We start from the raw sequence: 16,855 nt of genomic DNA on the forward strand, positions 1-16,855 counted from the left end.
AGTAGCTACTTCAAACTATCGCCAGTCATGAAAAGATCCGGTCAAATGACACGAGTTTAGATCTATGAACAAGGCACGAAAAGGAAAAGAATCGGCGACAGGCCACATCAGGCCTACATTTCAGCGCCGACATCATTATGTTATGTTATGTTAATCTTTAATCTTTCCTCATAGGACTTGCCTTTCAAGCCCGGAACTATCCTTGTTGCGCGTCTTTGAACACTCTCTACTAAATTTTTGTCCTTTTGACAAAAAGTGGTTCCCTAACCACACTCCTTTTTTGTCCTTTTTGTCCTCCTGCGCCTACATATGTCCAATCTAAAGGAATATTAATATTTGTTCTTTTTGGAATATGTTATTATATAAGCTATTACACCCTTTTGCCAAAGGAAGTTTGTGATATTATTCAACTACTAACAAAAAATATTACGAAAATATTTTTTTTTTATCAAAATCAGTGATGTCGCAAATTGTGCCCCCCCGTTTGGAACCGTATACTACCGGGATTTTCTAGTCCCAAATATATAATTTTTACCATTAACATATATTTAATTATTTTACGGAGATGCAATATTCGGTCCAAGTTCATGATGATTCTGTAGAAAAATACAAATAAAAAGTTGTAAAACACATTGCCGTCACGAAAGGGCAAAATAAATTCATATCGATTGCTGTTGTTTATTTTGACCCGACCAATTTTATCTTGCCACACCTAAGTTTTCATCTAATTTTAGTTAATATTACAAGTTTCCTTGGCCTCAATTTCCACTGATAGGAGTCAAACAATTATTGAAAGTGGTCAGGCAAGTAGCCCCCACAATGCCGCCTCCAGGCCCCCAGGGTTATAGTGCTGAAAGTGACGACTGAAATAGCCCAGCATTCCCCAATACCAGCATAATTTTCATACTTCACTCCGTGCGCAAGCATGCTGCGGAGCAAATTAACCAACATGATTACTTGCTGAAAGCCACATGGACTAAATCCCTTCATGGATGTAAACCAGCGAGCCAATGAACTGCAAGCCGCCAAAACAATGGTCGTAACCCACACGCTAAACCCCAAAATATTTCTATTCCATGCACCCTAGCCCCTTCCCCGCTTTCGATAAAGAACGCCCTGCGCCACAGTGCTATCAGTACACTGCTACCTCTCCAGCCTGTCCGTTCTTCTGGAGGCTAAACCTCCACGCTTACCCCCTGCTCCCCCTCCTTTCGGTACGCCCTGCGCCACACTGCTACCTCTCCAGCCTGTCCGTTCTTCTGGAGGCTAAACCTCCACGCTTACCCCCTGCTCCCCCTCCTTTCGGTACCAGCTTGCGGAAGAAGTTTAACCAAACATAACCTAACCTAACCCCTTCGCGGTATCGCGGAAAGGTGGAGAGAATGGGGTAAGTGTGGAGGTAGAAGATGCTGGTGAGCGTTAGGGCTGGGCTTACGCCTGCGAAGTGGGTAAGGTGATGCGACAGTCCGGTGCGGTCTGCGGACCCTGTGGCTTACGGCATTTGTACGAAGAGATGGTATGGGCTTAAATCATTGGGGTAGGAGCTATTGGGCGTAATCCGTTTGTAGTATCAGTTTGTGGGATGAGGCATTGCTTGTTTCAAGCTGGTGTGGCGAGATGAGGCAAGTAAGAACAGCTGCATAGGTATTAGACTGACTATTTCTATTGCAAGTAGAGGGTTGCCATTGGCTCTTGGGCTGATTTAAGAGTCAAATTTTTGGGCTACGGCAGCGCTCCCCAAATTTGAAGCCGGCGCAAAGACTGTACAGTTGCAGCGGCCAGCGACATCTGAGCTACAGAGCATTGTTTTCGATGAACGAAAAACGTGTAAACCAAACGTGTAACGTGTAGGGGAGCGCTGCCGTAGCCCAAAAATTTGACTCTTAAATCAGCTCAAAAGCCAATGCCAACCCTCTACATGCAATAGAAATAGTCAGTCTAATACATATGCAGCTGTTCTTACTTGCCTCATCTCGCCACACCAGCTTGTTATTGGGCAATGCTGGGTTATTTCAGTCGTCCCCAAATTTGAAGTTCAAAACTGCGCAGTTTTCCCGTCCACACGAAACGTTTTGAAATTTGAACTGCGCACAGAAATCGTTGTAAAACTGAGAGCGTGTACCGGCTTTATATTCCTTCAATTCCACAAGGCACCGGTGACCGGTCCACCGGACGGATAATGCCACCGGGCCTGACTGACTGATTCTTGCCTGGCAGTGGCAGCCTGAGTGGCAGTTGGTGGCATCGTGCAACTCAGTGGCCAGTGCAACAAACTTTGTTCGTGAACTACGCTGAAGGGGAGCGCTGCCGTAGCCCAAAAATTTAACTCTTAAATCAGCCCAAAAGCCAATGCCAACCGTCTACATGCAATAGAAATAGTCAGTCTAATACCTATGCAGCTGTTCTTACTTGCCTCATCTCGCCACACCAGCTTGAAACAAGCAATGCCTCATCTTTTGGGGTTTAGCGTGTGGGTTACGACCATTGTTTTGGCGGCTTGCAGGTCATTGGCTCGCTGGTTTACATCCATGAAGGAATTTAGTCCCTGTGACTTTCAGCAAGTAATCATGTTGGCTAATTTGCTCTGCAGCATGCTTGCGCACGGGGTGAAGTATGAAAATTATGCTGGTATTGGGCAATGCTGGGTTATTTCAGTCGTCCCCGCTGAAGCGTGCAAGGTTATTCAGCTGGTGCTGGTTATGGACGGTAGAGACGTATTGATGGATGAAAATCATAGCAATATGAAGATGTCTACCTCTGGATCACACACGCATCATCACAGAAGTTACTATCAACTTAATTAATGTGATACGTTCACGCACACACACGACACACTGACTGAGTCACAGGTCACCTCACTTACCTATAGTGTCAGAGCAAAGAGTTTTTTCAATTTTTAGACACTTCCTTAAGTTTGTTTTTGAACCCTAGGCTATGAGAGTAATGAGACTATGACTTATGAGTAATTGAGTAGAGACTCGTAGACGACCAGCGAAGTTTAATTTCATGGATATCAGCATTTTCATGCGCAGCATATGTATGCACTGAGTAGCAGTACCTATGATATGATACCTATGATTATGTTATTGGTTTAACTCTTGAGTAGAGGAGGAAATTAAAAATGAACTGATTCTACAAAATCTCTTGTTTGCTAATCGTGTGAGATGTCAGATGGTGAGCATGACAGGGTCAAGATCTCAAGATTCTTTTTCACTTAGCATCTGAGTCTGATGCAGGACCTGCTTTGATTAAATAATATATTTCTTTATCCTTTGCTTTGCTGAACTGTTGTCCTATGACTTGTTGACTCCTAGTCCTATCCTATGTAGTATGTACCTACTTTAGCAATTTAACTTTATTTTTAGCTTCCTGAGTCCTGACAAAGTCAAAGGTTGATTTGCAATGGGAGCTGAGGCAAGTAAAAAATCTCTCTCGAGTGATTCGCACACATTATGGATGTCAATTGAAGAAGAAAAACTGATAAATGCACACATCATGCAAATAACCACAGAAGGCTGTTTGCCTGAAGAAAAAATATTGGTGAGAAAGTAAAATGTTTGAATTAGCTTTGGTTTTGGTCTAATTCACAGGTATCAGCCTATCAGGTGGCCTCTGCCCAATTTTTACTTAGGCATGCTATCTGTCTAATCTGTTAGTTTAATAAAATTGATGCTAAATGGAATATTTTCATTTACAGATATTAAAATGCCCTTATCATTTTAACCCATTTATTTTTTAATAAATCTGTATTAAATTTTACCTGCAATGCTAATAACCTCACCACTTTCAAAAATTGCAAATTATGTGCCCTCTGAAGGCTTGAATTAATGGTACCTCTGCTGACTACCTCAAGTTCTACATTCTATGTTAGTAGAAGAGTAATAATGTGTTTCCCCTCTCACTTTCACCTGACTTGAGTAATTTTGTTACTTTCATTGCCTTAAAATTTTATGTTTTATTCAACAAATGGTTTGATTCCATTTAATTTTATATTGATGATGAGTAATTATTGTACCATCACCACCATATGTAACCCCTTTGCAAAGTAGAAATTGCTTTGTTCATCACAGTTCATGTGCTAACTTGACAGATTTTTTTCTTTAAGGCCACAGAAAGATGGTTCTGCCAAGCTGTAATTTCTTTTGCTATTAAGAAATGAACACCTAGAATATTTTTTAGAAAGTTATTTTTAATTATTGACAATGAAATTTGTTAACTAATCTTTTATCGTATTTTCACAATGAACAATGGCCAAGAAATCATTGTAATTTAACTAAATCAATACTAAGCTGAAGATTCCATAATACTCCAAAAATATTGTTATTTTTGTTATTTGTTTGAGCTACATTTGGAATGTAGCTCAGGTATCGCAAAAATAAATTACAATAGCAACTGTGAAAGGTCCTAGCTGCAACAAGGCTCAAAACAGATGCAACTATGTACCTAGGGTTCTAGCCTCAAACAATACAGATAGTAAGTGAATAGTCACAACATTCAACTGCAAAAGATCAAACCCCACACAAGATGCAGAACTCAGAAGGGACTACAGTACATATGTGCCAGATAAGATTTTCACACTATATAATCATAGTCCTTTGGAGCACCTCTTGCCTCATGACTTGTTTTCAAGCTTGTACTGCCTTGCAAGGTCTCATATATGCTAAACTACAGGCATGTCTCATAATACAACTTGCAAGCACAATGGAAGCACTACACCCACCAAAACCCATAACCATTGGTCTGCTGATATTGCTCTTGGGTAACTGTGCACCATTCCAAATCAACATGAATTATCTTTATCTGATCAACAATGTTGATGCGTCACTGTTTTCTTTGTATTATTCTTCTCAAAAGCACTTAGATTTGTTAGAGAATTGTCAAAATAACATTTTTTTAAGTTATATCCACAGTTTAGCAGAAGACAATAATTTTAATAGGTTTTTATTGTAGAATTTTTGCTTTGACAGTCATTTTCTGGCATTGGTGTTTGGACAAAGCTGAAGATCTAAAAAAATTGTGTGTCAATGCAATGTTTACTGAATTGATTAGTCATGTTACAAATTTTTGCTCAAAATGTAAGTGAATTGCTTAATTATATTTCAATTTTATTCCTTAATGAAATTCTTTTGTTTAACAATTTCAGTTAGTGTTAAGAGGCTAACATGGTGAATCATACAACAGGAGGTGTCCAGCCATGGAGATGGCCAGATGCTGGCTGAGCGTTTCCTGGCACTACTGAAAAAGTGGCCAAACCGAGGTACTGATAAACAACCTCCTGCTACTGGCAGGGCACTGCCGTCTGCAAAACTCCTGCAGGTCTTCATTGAAATCCTTAATCCTGACCCCTCCATTCAGGTCAGTAATTAAGTGACTAGAGTGATTACAATTTCAAGTGCTGGTATATATATATATACAGAATAAACAGCTGTTCTCACAAAATATGTAATGTACGCATTATGATTGAAGTTCTGTAGGTTATGTACTCAACACATTCATGATATTGATAACATTTGGTATACCTATATGCACTCAAATTTGTTTGATTAACCATAGGTAGCTGTTTGTATTGCTGCCTGTCTCTGCTTCTGTTGTTTCTGTCTTAATTTTGTTCCATTCATTGCGTGCTATTCAGACTGCAGTGCTGTGCCTGTTGTCTGGCAGTGATGGGGGATCAGTTCAGTCCAATGATCTTGTGCAGGTAAGATTTCGTAGTGTTTAAAAATGTTTTGCTATCAAAAGATTCAAAATTTAAATAAAATTTTTTTGAATTTTTAACATGTAAGAAGTTCTTGTAACTATTAAACTTTTTTTCCGAATTAGGATAACTGAGTATTTCATTAATGATTAGGTTTTCTATACATAACATGTCAATGTTATGAAACATAAATTATGAATTATACTCAAAATAAAATATTTATATTTTCGAAAATAGTAACCTGGTGGATCTTCATCTCATTTCTTCATATTCAGTAAAAATATCTCATTACTGACAGGCAGTTGCACTGGTGATTGAGCGCTACTGCCGGCTTGCCTCAGTTGCACCAGCCACTAGACTGTCTGCTGATGCTGACAGCAGCGGCCGCGTGGCTCGTGAATGGCTGAACTCGCTGCTGTTTGCTGATGCTTTAAATAAAAAGGTGAGTGAATTTTCTTGAACTAAAAAAAAAAACAGTATGAGTTTCTAGTGCATTTTCTCTTTTATGAAAAAAAATCACTATTGTGCTCACCATGTCCGTTTGTCCATCCGTGACTTCGCGTATTTGTCGACGAGAAAATGCGCTCTCTGTCACTCACTGCAGTGAGTACTGAGTTATATTTTTAAGAACCTAACCAGAACCTAACAGCATTATGTTAGGTGTAAGTCACAAATAGTATTAAACTTCAAGTCCAACTGTTAACCTACTTCATTGTTCTGTAGTTCTGAACTTTACATAGAGTTTGAATAGGAATGAGCCAGTTTTCTATTCGCAGACGGTGACAATGGCGCTGCCGAGCACAGCATTGAGCCAGGCGGGTGTGGAGCGATGGCTGCAGGGTCACGCTGCCGTGTATGGTGTTGTGCAAGTGACTGTAATGCGCTCCCTTGTGCTGCCTGCCCTTACCTCGCCGCCGTCACTATTTCCTGACATCATAGCAACAAAGGTGCATCATCTTCTCATATTTATGAGGACTTTGCAACAAGATTGTATACCGAGAATTTGAAAAAATTGTTACGAGCTAAGTAGGTAGTGTCGAGATCAGAGTTTGTTAGATGTATATTAATTACCTAGAGTTTGCAATGCTATTATTTTTTATATTTATTTTTTGGTATATTTCTTCGGAAAAACTCCAAGTTTATATAATTTATTACAGTGGGCTCACCGTGATTGAGATTTGATCACTATCTTCTGCATATATATTTCCTCGTGACGTATAGTGTTCACAATTAGGCGCGATGTGGCTAAAGATTCTTTTCCTCCATTTTTCTTCAATTGGAACTTGAAATCAAATGTAAAGCTGCATTAAGTTGCTCTATTAGCTGTAGTTTGTGCCAAGTTTTACAAATATTAGCGTAAATGAAGTGTTCTCTATTCCAATTATTTGTGTCACCAGGAGATGCACGTGGGCCTGAGTGCAGCAGATATCTTGCTGCTTAACACAGCTCTGCCTCAGCAACTGCGCTGTCAGTGGCGGCTGCTGTTCTGCAACCACACGCACGGCGACAGCTTCAGCATCCTCATGAAGCAGGTTCCTGTCTCTTCATTTGATTATTAGAAATGTGCTCACATTTCCCCGGAATCAATTTTTTTAATTCTCCAGTTTCTACTCTGCTCTAAAGGGTATTAAACTGTATTATTTTCATATTCTTTCATATTTATTCAAGGATGCTTCAATTTTTTTTTTACTTTTTTTCAACGACACCATGGTCTAGTGCCTACTTTCAAGAATGTCTTGTTTAAATATCATAATCACAAGTTTTTTCGTCACCTTATAAACTAAAACATCTAAAAAAATATGACCAAACCTAATGAATCTGTGTACAGCAAGTTTAAACTTAGCTGATAATATGATCTTTATATTCATTAAGCTATTGTCTATATTTCTCAGATAGTGGGCAAAGGTCCTACTCTTGTTGTTGTGGAGGATGAAGAAGGGAACAAATTCGGAGGCTTTGCTTCAGCTTCGTGGGAAGTTCGTCCTCAATTCCATGGTCAGTAAACCAATGCTGTTTTTGTTTTATTTAATTGAGCTTGTCGTCCAACTTGTGTTCTTTATTATCTTCGTTTGCTAATTTTCATCTCGTTTATTGATGTTGCTACATGTCAGGTTTGTGTTGAATGATGAGCCTCGAATGAAATATTTACCAGATTCCTCTGCAAAAATATCTCGCCATCATTATTAATGATGTTTCAGGAACTGCTGAGAGCTTTTTATTCAGCATTAATCCGTACGCCGGCATATATCGCAGCACTGGCTACAACACTAACTACCAGTACCTGAACTTCCTAGAAAACAACACCATGCCCAACGGTCTTGTGAGTGATGCAAATATATGGAATGAGTTCGCATTTAGTTTTATTAATACTCAGAAATTTCCATTTTTTTTCGTTTTGAGCTATAATGTATTGCCATGTCCCGTCACCGCTGAAATTGAATGAAAACCATGGTAGACCTTACCGTTATATGTAGTAGATATTGCCAAGTATATCTCACTATTACAATGCTTGACAAAATGTTCTGAGGGCATTGAATATCTGACATATTTTCTCAAGTCTGAAGATAAGAATGATATTGATAAATTAATTGTTCTCAAGTCTCAAGATAACAACGATATTGATATATTAATACTGAAATTGGGACAAACTGACGAAAAATATTTATTATATTACTGAAAATATAATGTACCTGTGCTCTAACCTGATATGTATTGTGTGTGTAGATGTGTAATGAGTTCTGTTGGGCAAAAATATCGAATCAGTCAGGTTTATTAATTAAATAGGCTCAACTATGATGTTTGTACAACGCTGAATGTTAAACAAATGCTTGCAGTGCAGAGATTGAACCAACTGCTGGTAACTTAAATTTTTATCTAGTAAAGCTCGTGGTAAAAATTATTTCTCTATGCAACAGAACTCAATCTTAATTATTGATTTTCATGCACTCATGAATGTTTGTATTAAATTTGTATCTAGTAAAGCTCGTGGTAAAAATTCATTCTCTATGCAACAGAACTCAATCTCAATTATTGATGTTGTTGTACCCATGTATGTTTGTATTTGACTACCGCGGGAGCTCAGGGCTTTGGTGGGCGGGTGGAGTTGTTTGGACTGTTCCTGTCGTACGACTTCGGCGAGTGCAGCGTCGCGCCCTCCTGTACGACCTTCTCGAGCCCCGCGCTCTGCCTGAACGCCACGCCGCATATCCGACGCCTCACCGTCTGGGGCGTGGGGGAAGAACCCAAGGACTCCGACGACGACGATGATGACGATGTGCGTGGTTATGACTTTTTATGGTTGAATGATTTTTTATCAGTATTGGAGATTGAAAATAATACCGTCTTTTATGAAACTCCAGTTATTTTTCAGGAAAATTCTAAAGACTCCTGACGACGATGATGACGATTTACGTTGTTACAAATTTCTATTGTTTGAGAAATTATCGCTGTGTTTTATAACAAGAATGACGATGGTTCTTTCTTAACTTCGTTGAGAAATCTTTGAAGATGTGCTACCCTTTACAAAGGCACGTTATCCAGAATTTTTCACTCATTTACAACTGATTGTGAAGCTTGAGCTAAACGGTGACGATGTGTTTCTTGTGAAATTTAAAAAAAAGTATAAATGTGTCAAAGGTTCTGATAACAACGCAGACGTACTGTGCCAATATTTTTACGGTATGAGGTATACCTATAGTTAGCATAATGAAGACCATGAAGGATAAAGTGTTTTTGAAGTGAAATAGCTGATGATGTCGTTGCTTAGAGTTTCTTTATTTCTTGGAAACCAAATACTTCATTAAATTGGGATCACACAGTGACGGGGCCTCTGTGACCAGGAATATTATTAGCAAGTTACGTCAAACGAACATCTTTTTACCATGAATACGAGGGTAAACTCCAACCTAGATTTTTTCAGCATCCATTTCAGATGAAAACGTTACACACAATAAAAAACTATGAATTTTTTTAGATTGATTTGTTATCAGGATTGCATTCCTTCCTAATTCAAGTAATCTATCTTTTGTCATTGTAAATAGACTAGGAAATGCTTAAGATCTAATTAATTTTGTATTAGAACTAACTATTCTTTTCCCCTTTGCTTATACTGCCGCCACCTATGCTATGTATGTTACTAAATGTATTTATATTCATGAAGCGAAACATTGTTGTTCTTATAATTCCTTACCGTATAGCTGATGCCATTTAATATTCACCTTGGTATTCTATGTGACAGTCTTTCTATGGTATTTGTCACCGTTTCAATTGCTGTTATGAGAAGGATGTTTTATTATAATAAAATTGCTGTTTTTATGAGCAGAATATTTTATTGAAATAAAAATTGCTGTTTTTATGAGCAGGATATTTTCATAATAAATATTGTTGTTTTTATTGCCAGAATATTATACTATAATAAAAAATTGTTGTTTTTATGAGTATAATATTTTATTATAATAAAAGTCTCTGTTTTAATGAGCATGATATTTTATTATAGCATAAACTGCTGTTTTTAATTGCAGGATGTTTTATTATTATAAAAATTGCTGTTTTTATGAGCAGGACAAGCAGAAAACAAAGAAACGCAGCGCTTTGGACCGCAACCCTGAAGCGCGTGCCATGCTCGACATGATCGGTCGCACACGCGCCAGCGAGGGACTTCGAGAGCCTGAGCCTGAGTGATGGCCTTCTTGAGTTGAATCCATCGTCCTCTTCACTGTCATCTTATTATAAACTTTGAAGGCAAGGCATAATTACATTCTTGTGAGTTTTTGATAATCTGGGTCTCAAACTATGACTTATCGTTCACACTTAGCGTTGGCGTGTACTTTCTATATTTTGTATGTAATTATGACCGCTTCAAGTAATCCGGAATGTGTGTCCCACTATCTCTTGTGTTATGAGTGATTCTTTTTATGTCTCTGTTTTACTGCCTCAGGATTCATTGGGAGCCGTGCTAACTTGAGGTATGGAGCCGACGGCAGCCAGACCAAGACAAGTCTCAGTTAGTAGAGCAGCTTATTGCTGCCTTGTATCTCCAAGTACCTACCGTACTAGTTAAGAGTTTGTACGTCCGCCAGGTAATTACTAGCATCTTTTCAAACTAAATCCACAATTACGGACAAGAACTCGGACTCTTAAAAGTACTTAGGCCGCTACGTGTAATTAGGCCTCTAAGTGTACTTAGGCCGCTACGTGTATTTAGGCCGCCACATTTACTTAAGCGAGTTTGGATAGTATGACTCCTTGGTCTTCGTATCTGTCTGCTGCTACTTCCGTTGCGCGAGAAACCTGAAATTCGCATGGCCATGATCGTAAATTTTTGTTTAATTTCAATTTCCTGACGAATTTTATCGAGTGATAAATTAGTGATTTGTCAACTAATATCATTCCAGCTAGTCACTCCATTTATTTATGATAATGACGTAATTGCTCTTAAGCAACATAATTGTGTACGACTGCTTATTTTATTTCTTATATTTCACACGTCACTTGAGATTAAGAGTGTATGTGAATGAAAGTCAATTTACGAGTGTGCTTTATTTGTATAAAAACTGGTGCTATTTCAAGTAAAATAGGACGTAGAATCTTGACAAATCAGGTGTTTCGTTATAAAAGATTATAAATGATGCACTACGGTATGGTTTTCGTGCATCTGCTATAAAATTTTTGTAATATTCTGATAAGTGATACTTTAGTTATAAATATTAATAATTTTTCGGGTCAATTTTTCAGGAGTCGAGTGGAAGAACGGATTCCCTTTGGAAGCGCTGTATGATAAATAATTTATCATGTATAATAAAATACCCAATTACTTTTCATCTGTTTTTTTCCACATGAAATTAACTAAATGCAACGTCGAATTTTTTTAACCGTCATGTCTACTTGTCTGAAATCAATCTCTATATCGTATGCCTATGTATCAGATGAAACATCGAATGCCTCCACTTTAGTGTCAAAGTCTGGACGGTCCTCGGAGTTTGAATCTTGTGAATCAGAGCCATCTTGATCTTCTAACACTGTATTTACTGAGCCTGCTGGTCCTTTCTTTCGTCGTTGTTGTAATTGGGACTCGATTTTCGCCTTCAGTTGTATTATACGTTGGCCTGTGGGTTGCTTGAGTTTAATTGGCTTATACTCCTGTTCTCGGTAATTTTCGAAGACGGCGTCCGCGTTTTGATCGAAACTTTCCGTGTTATCTTCATCCTGTAGCGTCCTGAGATCAGATGTCTTAAACAATTTCTCGACTTGTACTCGTGGCCTGAGCGGTTCATCCGGTTTGGTCGTCAACAATTTCTCGACTTGTACTCGTGGCCTGAACGGTTCTACAGGTTTGGCCTCACTAAATTCTTCAGATGAATATTCTGTGAAGTCTTCGATTTCGTCCTCATGTTTATCGAAGGAACTCTCAGCTACTGAATGGGAATAAGCCAAGTTATCGATGCCCTTCACTGACGTATCGTCGTTGCTCAGTTCACTAGCCTCTTCTTCGTCACGTTCGCTTTCTCCTGATGCGACGTATGCGAAGTTATCTACCCCACATAAATTCTCATCATTGTGGCCTTTTCTTATTTTCTTTTTAGCGTTGTCTTCCACTACATTTTCTCCTTTGGTGAGAATATTATCATCAACAGTGTCTTGCAGTATCTGGTCCACGGTGTCATTGTCTTCATCATTTTCACTGTGACTGCTAGCCGTGTCGTCGCTGACTTGTGGAATTTGCGCAGTTGATGAGGGCATATGGGCGGTGTATGCAGCATCAGTTATCTTTTCTACACGATGCGACTTCTTTGCCATGTTTGACTTGACCTTGTGAGTTACACTTTTAAACATTGAAAATGTTTTTGTTTTGCTCTTAGATTTGTCACGAACATTCTCGTTCCGTTCTTCAAACTGTGTTTTCATTTGCAATTTTATTTTAGCTTTCACCTCGTGATGGAGAGTTTTTCTAAGCTTACGAAAATTTGAATAGTTTCTCGCTATTGAGTTTCTCTGACGTTTCAGCTCCCGTGCAGCTTTTTTGTACGACTCTTCGTCGACTCTACCGTGGATATTGAGGGCAACGAGCCGGCCGTCAACCACCTGTTTGGTCGCTGATCTCAGCTGCGTCCATATCTCAGGATTTGATTTTAAAATCTCGTCAAATCGCTGTTCACTTGCGTCCTTAATTGTACCCGAATCTTCATCATCGTCAGAATCTTTCTTACACTCAACTTTATTAAGGTCTTCTGCTTCATCGTCAGTATCAGGTGAACTCCATTCGTCATTTTTTATTTTATTGAACTCTGAGGCTATTTTATTGGAATCCTGGGATCTCCGCTCGTAAATTTTTTTAGTTTTTTGATTGGATGACTCTTGGCTGTCTGATTCACTACTTTCTGACATGTCATCCTTGCCACCAGTTTTTCGTTCAGCCATCGCTCCTTTTTCTTCTGAAGCAGTTGTTTCCGAATTAATCGAATTATCAGCGGTTCTCTCGAGGAAACGCACTCTTTCATGTCTCTCTTTTGCTTGTGACGGAGGTCTAGGAGGTAAGTTTTTAAATTGAAGCCCATTACTACGTCTGTTTTTAGTCGTGTTTTTACTAAAAATTTCATCTTTTTTTGCATCTTCTGGGTGATAAGGATTCTCTTCTCTTAAAAATTCACTGTTTTCGTCTAAGGAAAGAGACTTCACATCGCATATGCTATCTTCTTTTGAGCAATTCTCTTCAGTTTCTGCAGAATTTTCAGTTATTGATGACAGTGCGACATTACCGTGATAGTTGTACAATCCTTCTGATTCGATGTCATTCTTCTCTTTGTCGATTAGCTTTTTAGCTATCAATTTTGCTTGTGTCGCTGACTGTGATGATTCATTCATTGCATCTCTGGTATTGATAACGACTTCTAAATCACAATTAGATTTCTTTTTGTGAATTTCACTGTCGTCGTCATGGCATTCATTATATTGAAAACGATACTGTAGCTTACCCTCTTCCGTGAGAGCCGAGGAGGAAGTTCCTTGTTTCAATGGATCAAGTTTTCCAGTAAGCTCTTCCAAATTTTTTATCTTGGAATTCATGATATCAAATTGTGCTCGAAACTTTTCTTCGAGAATTAATTTCTCACTATTTACTACGAGGTATTCATCCTTTATTCTTTCATGTTCAGCCTTAAATTCTACTTCTCTTTGCTTGAAATTCGCCATCATTTCTTTCATTTTGGTTTGCAGCTGTTCACAGGTTTGCTGTACTGCTGCTAGCTGTTTACTTGTGGTAGGCTCTTCGTTAGTCCTGAATGCACCGGGCAGAGATGACGCGTCTATAGCATTCATACATAGCTTTTCTTCCTTTTGGGATCTACTACTCGACTTGTTTTTCATTTCGGCACAATTATAAATTTTGTCGAAAAATAACTCGATTTCATTTGATTCGTCATTCTTTCTTTGCGTCGATCCTGCGGGCGTTCGTTGCTCACCGAATTCATTCGTGTTATCAGAATTTTTGAGCTGCCGAAGCATTTGCGTACAATCTGATGCTCTGCACACGGAAGATGGCTGCCGCATCTGATGCTTGCGCGCTTGGTGAGCTTCCAAGAAGCTTTTATCTCTGAAAATTTTGAAGCATGAATCACATTTCACCGGTTGTAGCAGACCTTTGCTAATTGCGACCGTATTAATGTGTTTCACTGTTTCTCGTAAGTTTTTGTTAGTGATTTTCATCTTTTTTGCTTCCGAAACTTGTTGATGTAGTTGGCTTCTAATCTGAAAAAAATTTGATTTTTTAGCTCAAAGATATAAATAGCATAATTTAATACTGCAAAGTTTTATTTGTAGTTAAGATGCCCAAAAATAGCATAAGAAAATATTCATGAAAACTATTTTTCTATTGAATATTTTGATATTTTTTATCACGTTGTACATTACCTGTGTGCATTTATCCACGTAGGAAACAAGACTATGTTTGGTTTTGGCAAGTTCTTGTTCGAGGCATCTTTGTCTCGAAGAAGCCAGCTGCAGAAGCATCTGGGCGATCCTAAACAGTTTCAGCAAAGATTTTTGGTCAGACGGTCTCGTCAAGTCTAATTCTTTCCCTGCATCGCACATGGAGATGTACAACAAATGGTCCGAAAGAAGCGACGAGCTGATTTCCTTTGCTGATGCAAGTTCTGAAAGCTCAATGCTAGCCAGCTTCTGCCAGTCAATAGGAATAGAGTTGCTCACATCGTCTTCCAGATTAGAAGTGGATGCGATATCGCTAAAGTTTTGAGCCTCTCTTTTCAGAGGCATCTTCTCTGAAAAAAAATCAGGTAAAAATTCCTAGCAAAACTGATTAAAAATATATATTTTTTACTGGCTGGCTGCGTGGTCGTTAACTGCCATGACATAATTCAGTAAAAAAATTACTGCTAAAACAAAGAGAAGTGTAATAAAAATATAAGAATTTTAGTTGGTGAAATAAAGAGGCCCGAGTTTGAAACTTGTAAATGAACATCGCAGAATACATAGTCTAGGTATTAGGGACTACCTGTCTTCGTAAATACGTAGCGGCGCAATTCCCTATTGAGAATATAACTCGGTACTCACTGCAGTGAGTGACAGAGAGCGCATTTTCTCGTCGACGAAAACTTGAGGTCACGGACGGACGAACAGACAGACAGACGGACATGGCGAGCACAATAGTGCATTTTTTCAATAAACGAGAAAATGCGCTAATGAGAAGAGTTTTTGCAACAAAGTGCAACTATTGTTTGGACCAGCTTCTCTGAATGGTTGCCATGACAACTCACATTCTAAGAAAGACTTCGAAGCTTATCTGTACTTGTTTTGTCATGAAATGTTTTTATTTTTCTCGTAAAATCATATTACATCGTAATCGTTTGACACACAAGCGAATGACCATAGAGTATTATTATGATTGTATGAAATTCTTTGCACTTGAAATTTGGAATTCCGTATTTTCTACATGAAACAGATTATTAGTTTCAACGGTGACGTGAGAAGTATGGGTCATATGGGACGAGATCTTCCACACCCTCAAACTATAAAAGATGAAAGAAATGATAAGGTATGAATGCACATATATATAAAGGCACTAAGGGTGGTGGCCTGGTGTCCTGAGTGCGAACAAATGCCCTAAATGGGAATACACGGCTGTACAGATAAAAAGAAACCGTCGAACACGTGATGATGGAGTGTGATGATGGAGTGTGATGCTTAATAGAATTCAGAGAGAAAGACTGGAAGTGATGAGAGTGCTACTGGATGAGAGGAGTTAGGGTGATGGCGCGATGTATGAAGGAACGGGAGATGAATGGTTTGCAGTAATAGTGGCCTGTCATCTTACTAATATCATTGAAAAATGAAAATGTATACGGAAAGTTTAAAAGGATCAAGTCTTACTTTAATCACAGTTCAGACGAGCGCGAACGCAAAATAAACGTGTTTGGCCACTGGCCCGTGTGTTGTGCGCATCCGCTGTTGCTATGGTAACCGGAAATGACCAAGGACTGAATCTGAGTGAAATTAATTAATTTCTTTGTAACATTTGTGCCTTGAATATCCTCGTTCTGTAACGTAAAAGTTGTGCTTGCTGACGGTTAATCAAACTACGTTACTCTTTTAGCACCACTGACAGAATCAAAACGTTATTTATAATTAATTTTGGTATTCAATATATAATTTACTAACTCGTCACCTTTGTCGCTTTTTAAACAGTACTTTAGGGATAACGTTTAGGGTCATCATTCAACCAATCATTTCCAACCATTGTTATTGCGTGAGTTGGTATGAAGCAACTACTGGTACCTAATTAGTCTGCAGAGTCTTAGTTTGTGTATGTTATTAAAGTTACACGCCCTCTGCTAATTTCATATCATAATAAAGACGACTCGTAAATAACTCATTTCATCTAGTGACGGTCGAAACAGGTGACGGTTATTCCCATTTATGGTTCTGCCGAACATTGAATTGATATATAATTAATTAAAAGCCTTTATAATAATCCAAAAAAGATTGTTTCATCAATTCTTATGTTACAGGAATGCAAACACTACATTCTTCCACGTCACTCGTTAGTGACATTCATTTAGTCGATAGCTGTACATTTATAAGCCATGCTTCATATAATAATAATAATAATAATAATAAAAGCGGTTTCAGCGTTTATTAGGCCGTAGGCCT

General features: G+C 38.5%; 2 protein-coding genes and 1 long non-coding RNA gene across 3 annotated transcripts; 2 read left to right on the plus strand and 1 right to left on the minus strand.

The window, feature by feature from the left end:
• Positions 1-2,855: 2,855 nt before the first annotated feature.
• On the plus strand, positions 2,856-10,371 carry LOC108667355 (MTOR-associated protein MEAK7; the record flags this gene model as incomplete). The annotated part of the gene is given in 10 exon segments (XM_018154372.2): positions 2,856-3,540; positions 5,182-5,355; positions 5,633-5,698; positions 5,994-6,137; positions 6,472-6,642; positions 7,093-7,227; positions 7,588-7,690; positions 7,894-8,015; positions 8,778-8,969; positions 10,256-10,371. Coding segments are annotated over 10 exon segments (1,361 nt in total), but the record flags the coding sequence as incomplete, so codon positions are not given.
• Positions 10,372-10,635: 264 nt separating this feature from the next.
• Positions 10,636-11,509, plus strand: LOC125177744. Its single transcript, XR_007156643.1, has 2 exons — positions 10,636-10,773; positions 11,429-11,509. It is a non-coding gene; the product is annotated as an uncharacterized LOC125177744 (long non-coding RNA).
• On the minus strand, positions 11,182-15,086 carry LOC108667353. The gene is made up of 2 exons (XM_018154369.2): positions 14,600-15,086; positions 11,182-14,437 (listed from the first exon to the last, which is right to left on the minus strand). The coding sequence occupies exons 1-2, from the start codon at positions 14,960-14,962 to the stop codon at positions 11,609-11,611; spliced, it is 3,192 nt and encodes a 1,063-aa protein (XP_018009858.2). The 5' UTR covers positions 14,963-15,086; the 3' UTR covers positions 11,182-11,608.
• Between the last annotated feature and the right edge of the window lie 1,769 nt (positions 15,087-16,855).

The sequence above is a fragment of the Hyalella azteca genome, unplaced genomic scaffold (assembly GCF_000764305.2).
Source record: "Hyalella azteca isolate HAZT.00-mixed unplaced genomic scaffold, Hazt_2.0.2 contig4605, whole genome shotgun sequence".
Taxonomy (NCBI): Eukaryota; Metazoa; Arthropoda; class Malacostraca; order Amphipoda; family Hyalellidae; genus Hyalella; species Hyalella azteca.

What these genes read in the sequence shown, in the direction of transcription:
- LOC108667353 (XM_018154369.2), bottom strand. Translation starts at nt 14,962, where the DNA reads ATGCCTCTGAAAAGAGAGGCTCAAAACTTTAGCGATATCGCATCCACT. An exon ending in ACGTGGATAAATGCACACAG is followed by an intron (nt 14,438 to 14,599) that starts GTAATGTACAAC and finishes AATTTTTTTCAG; the next exon opens with ATTAGAAGCCAACTACATCA.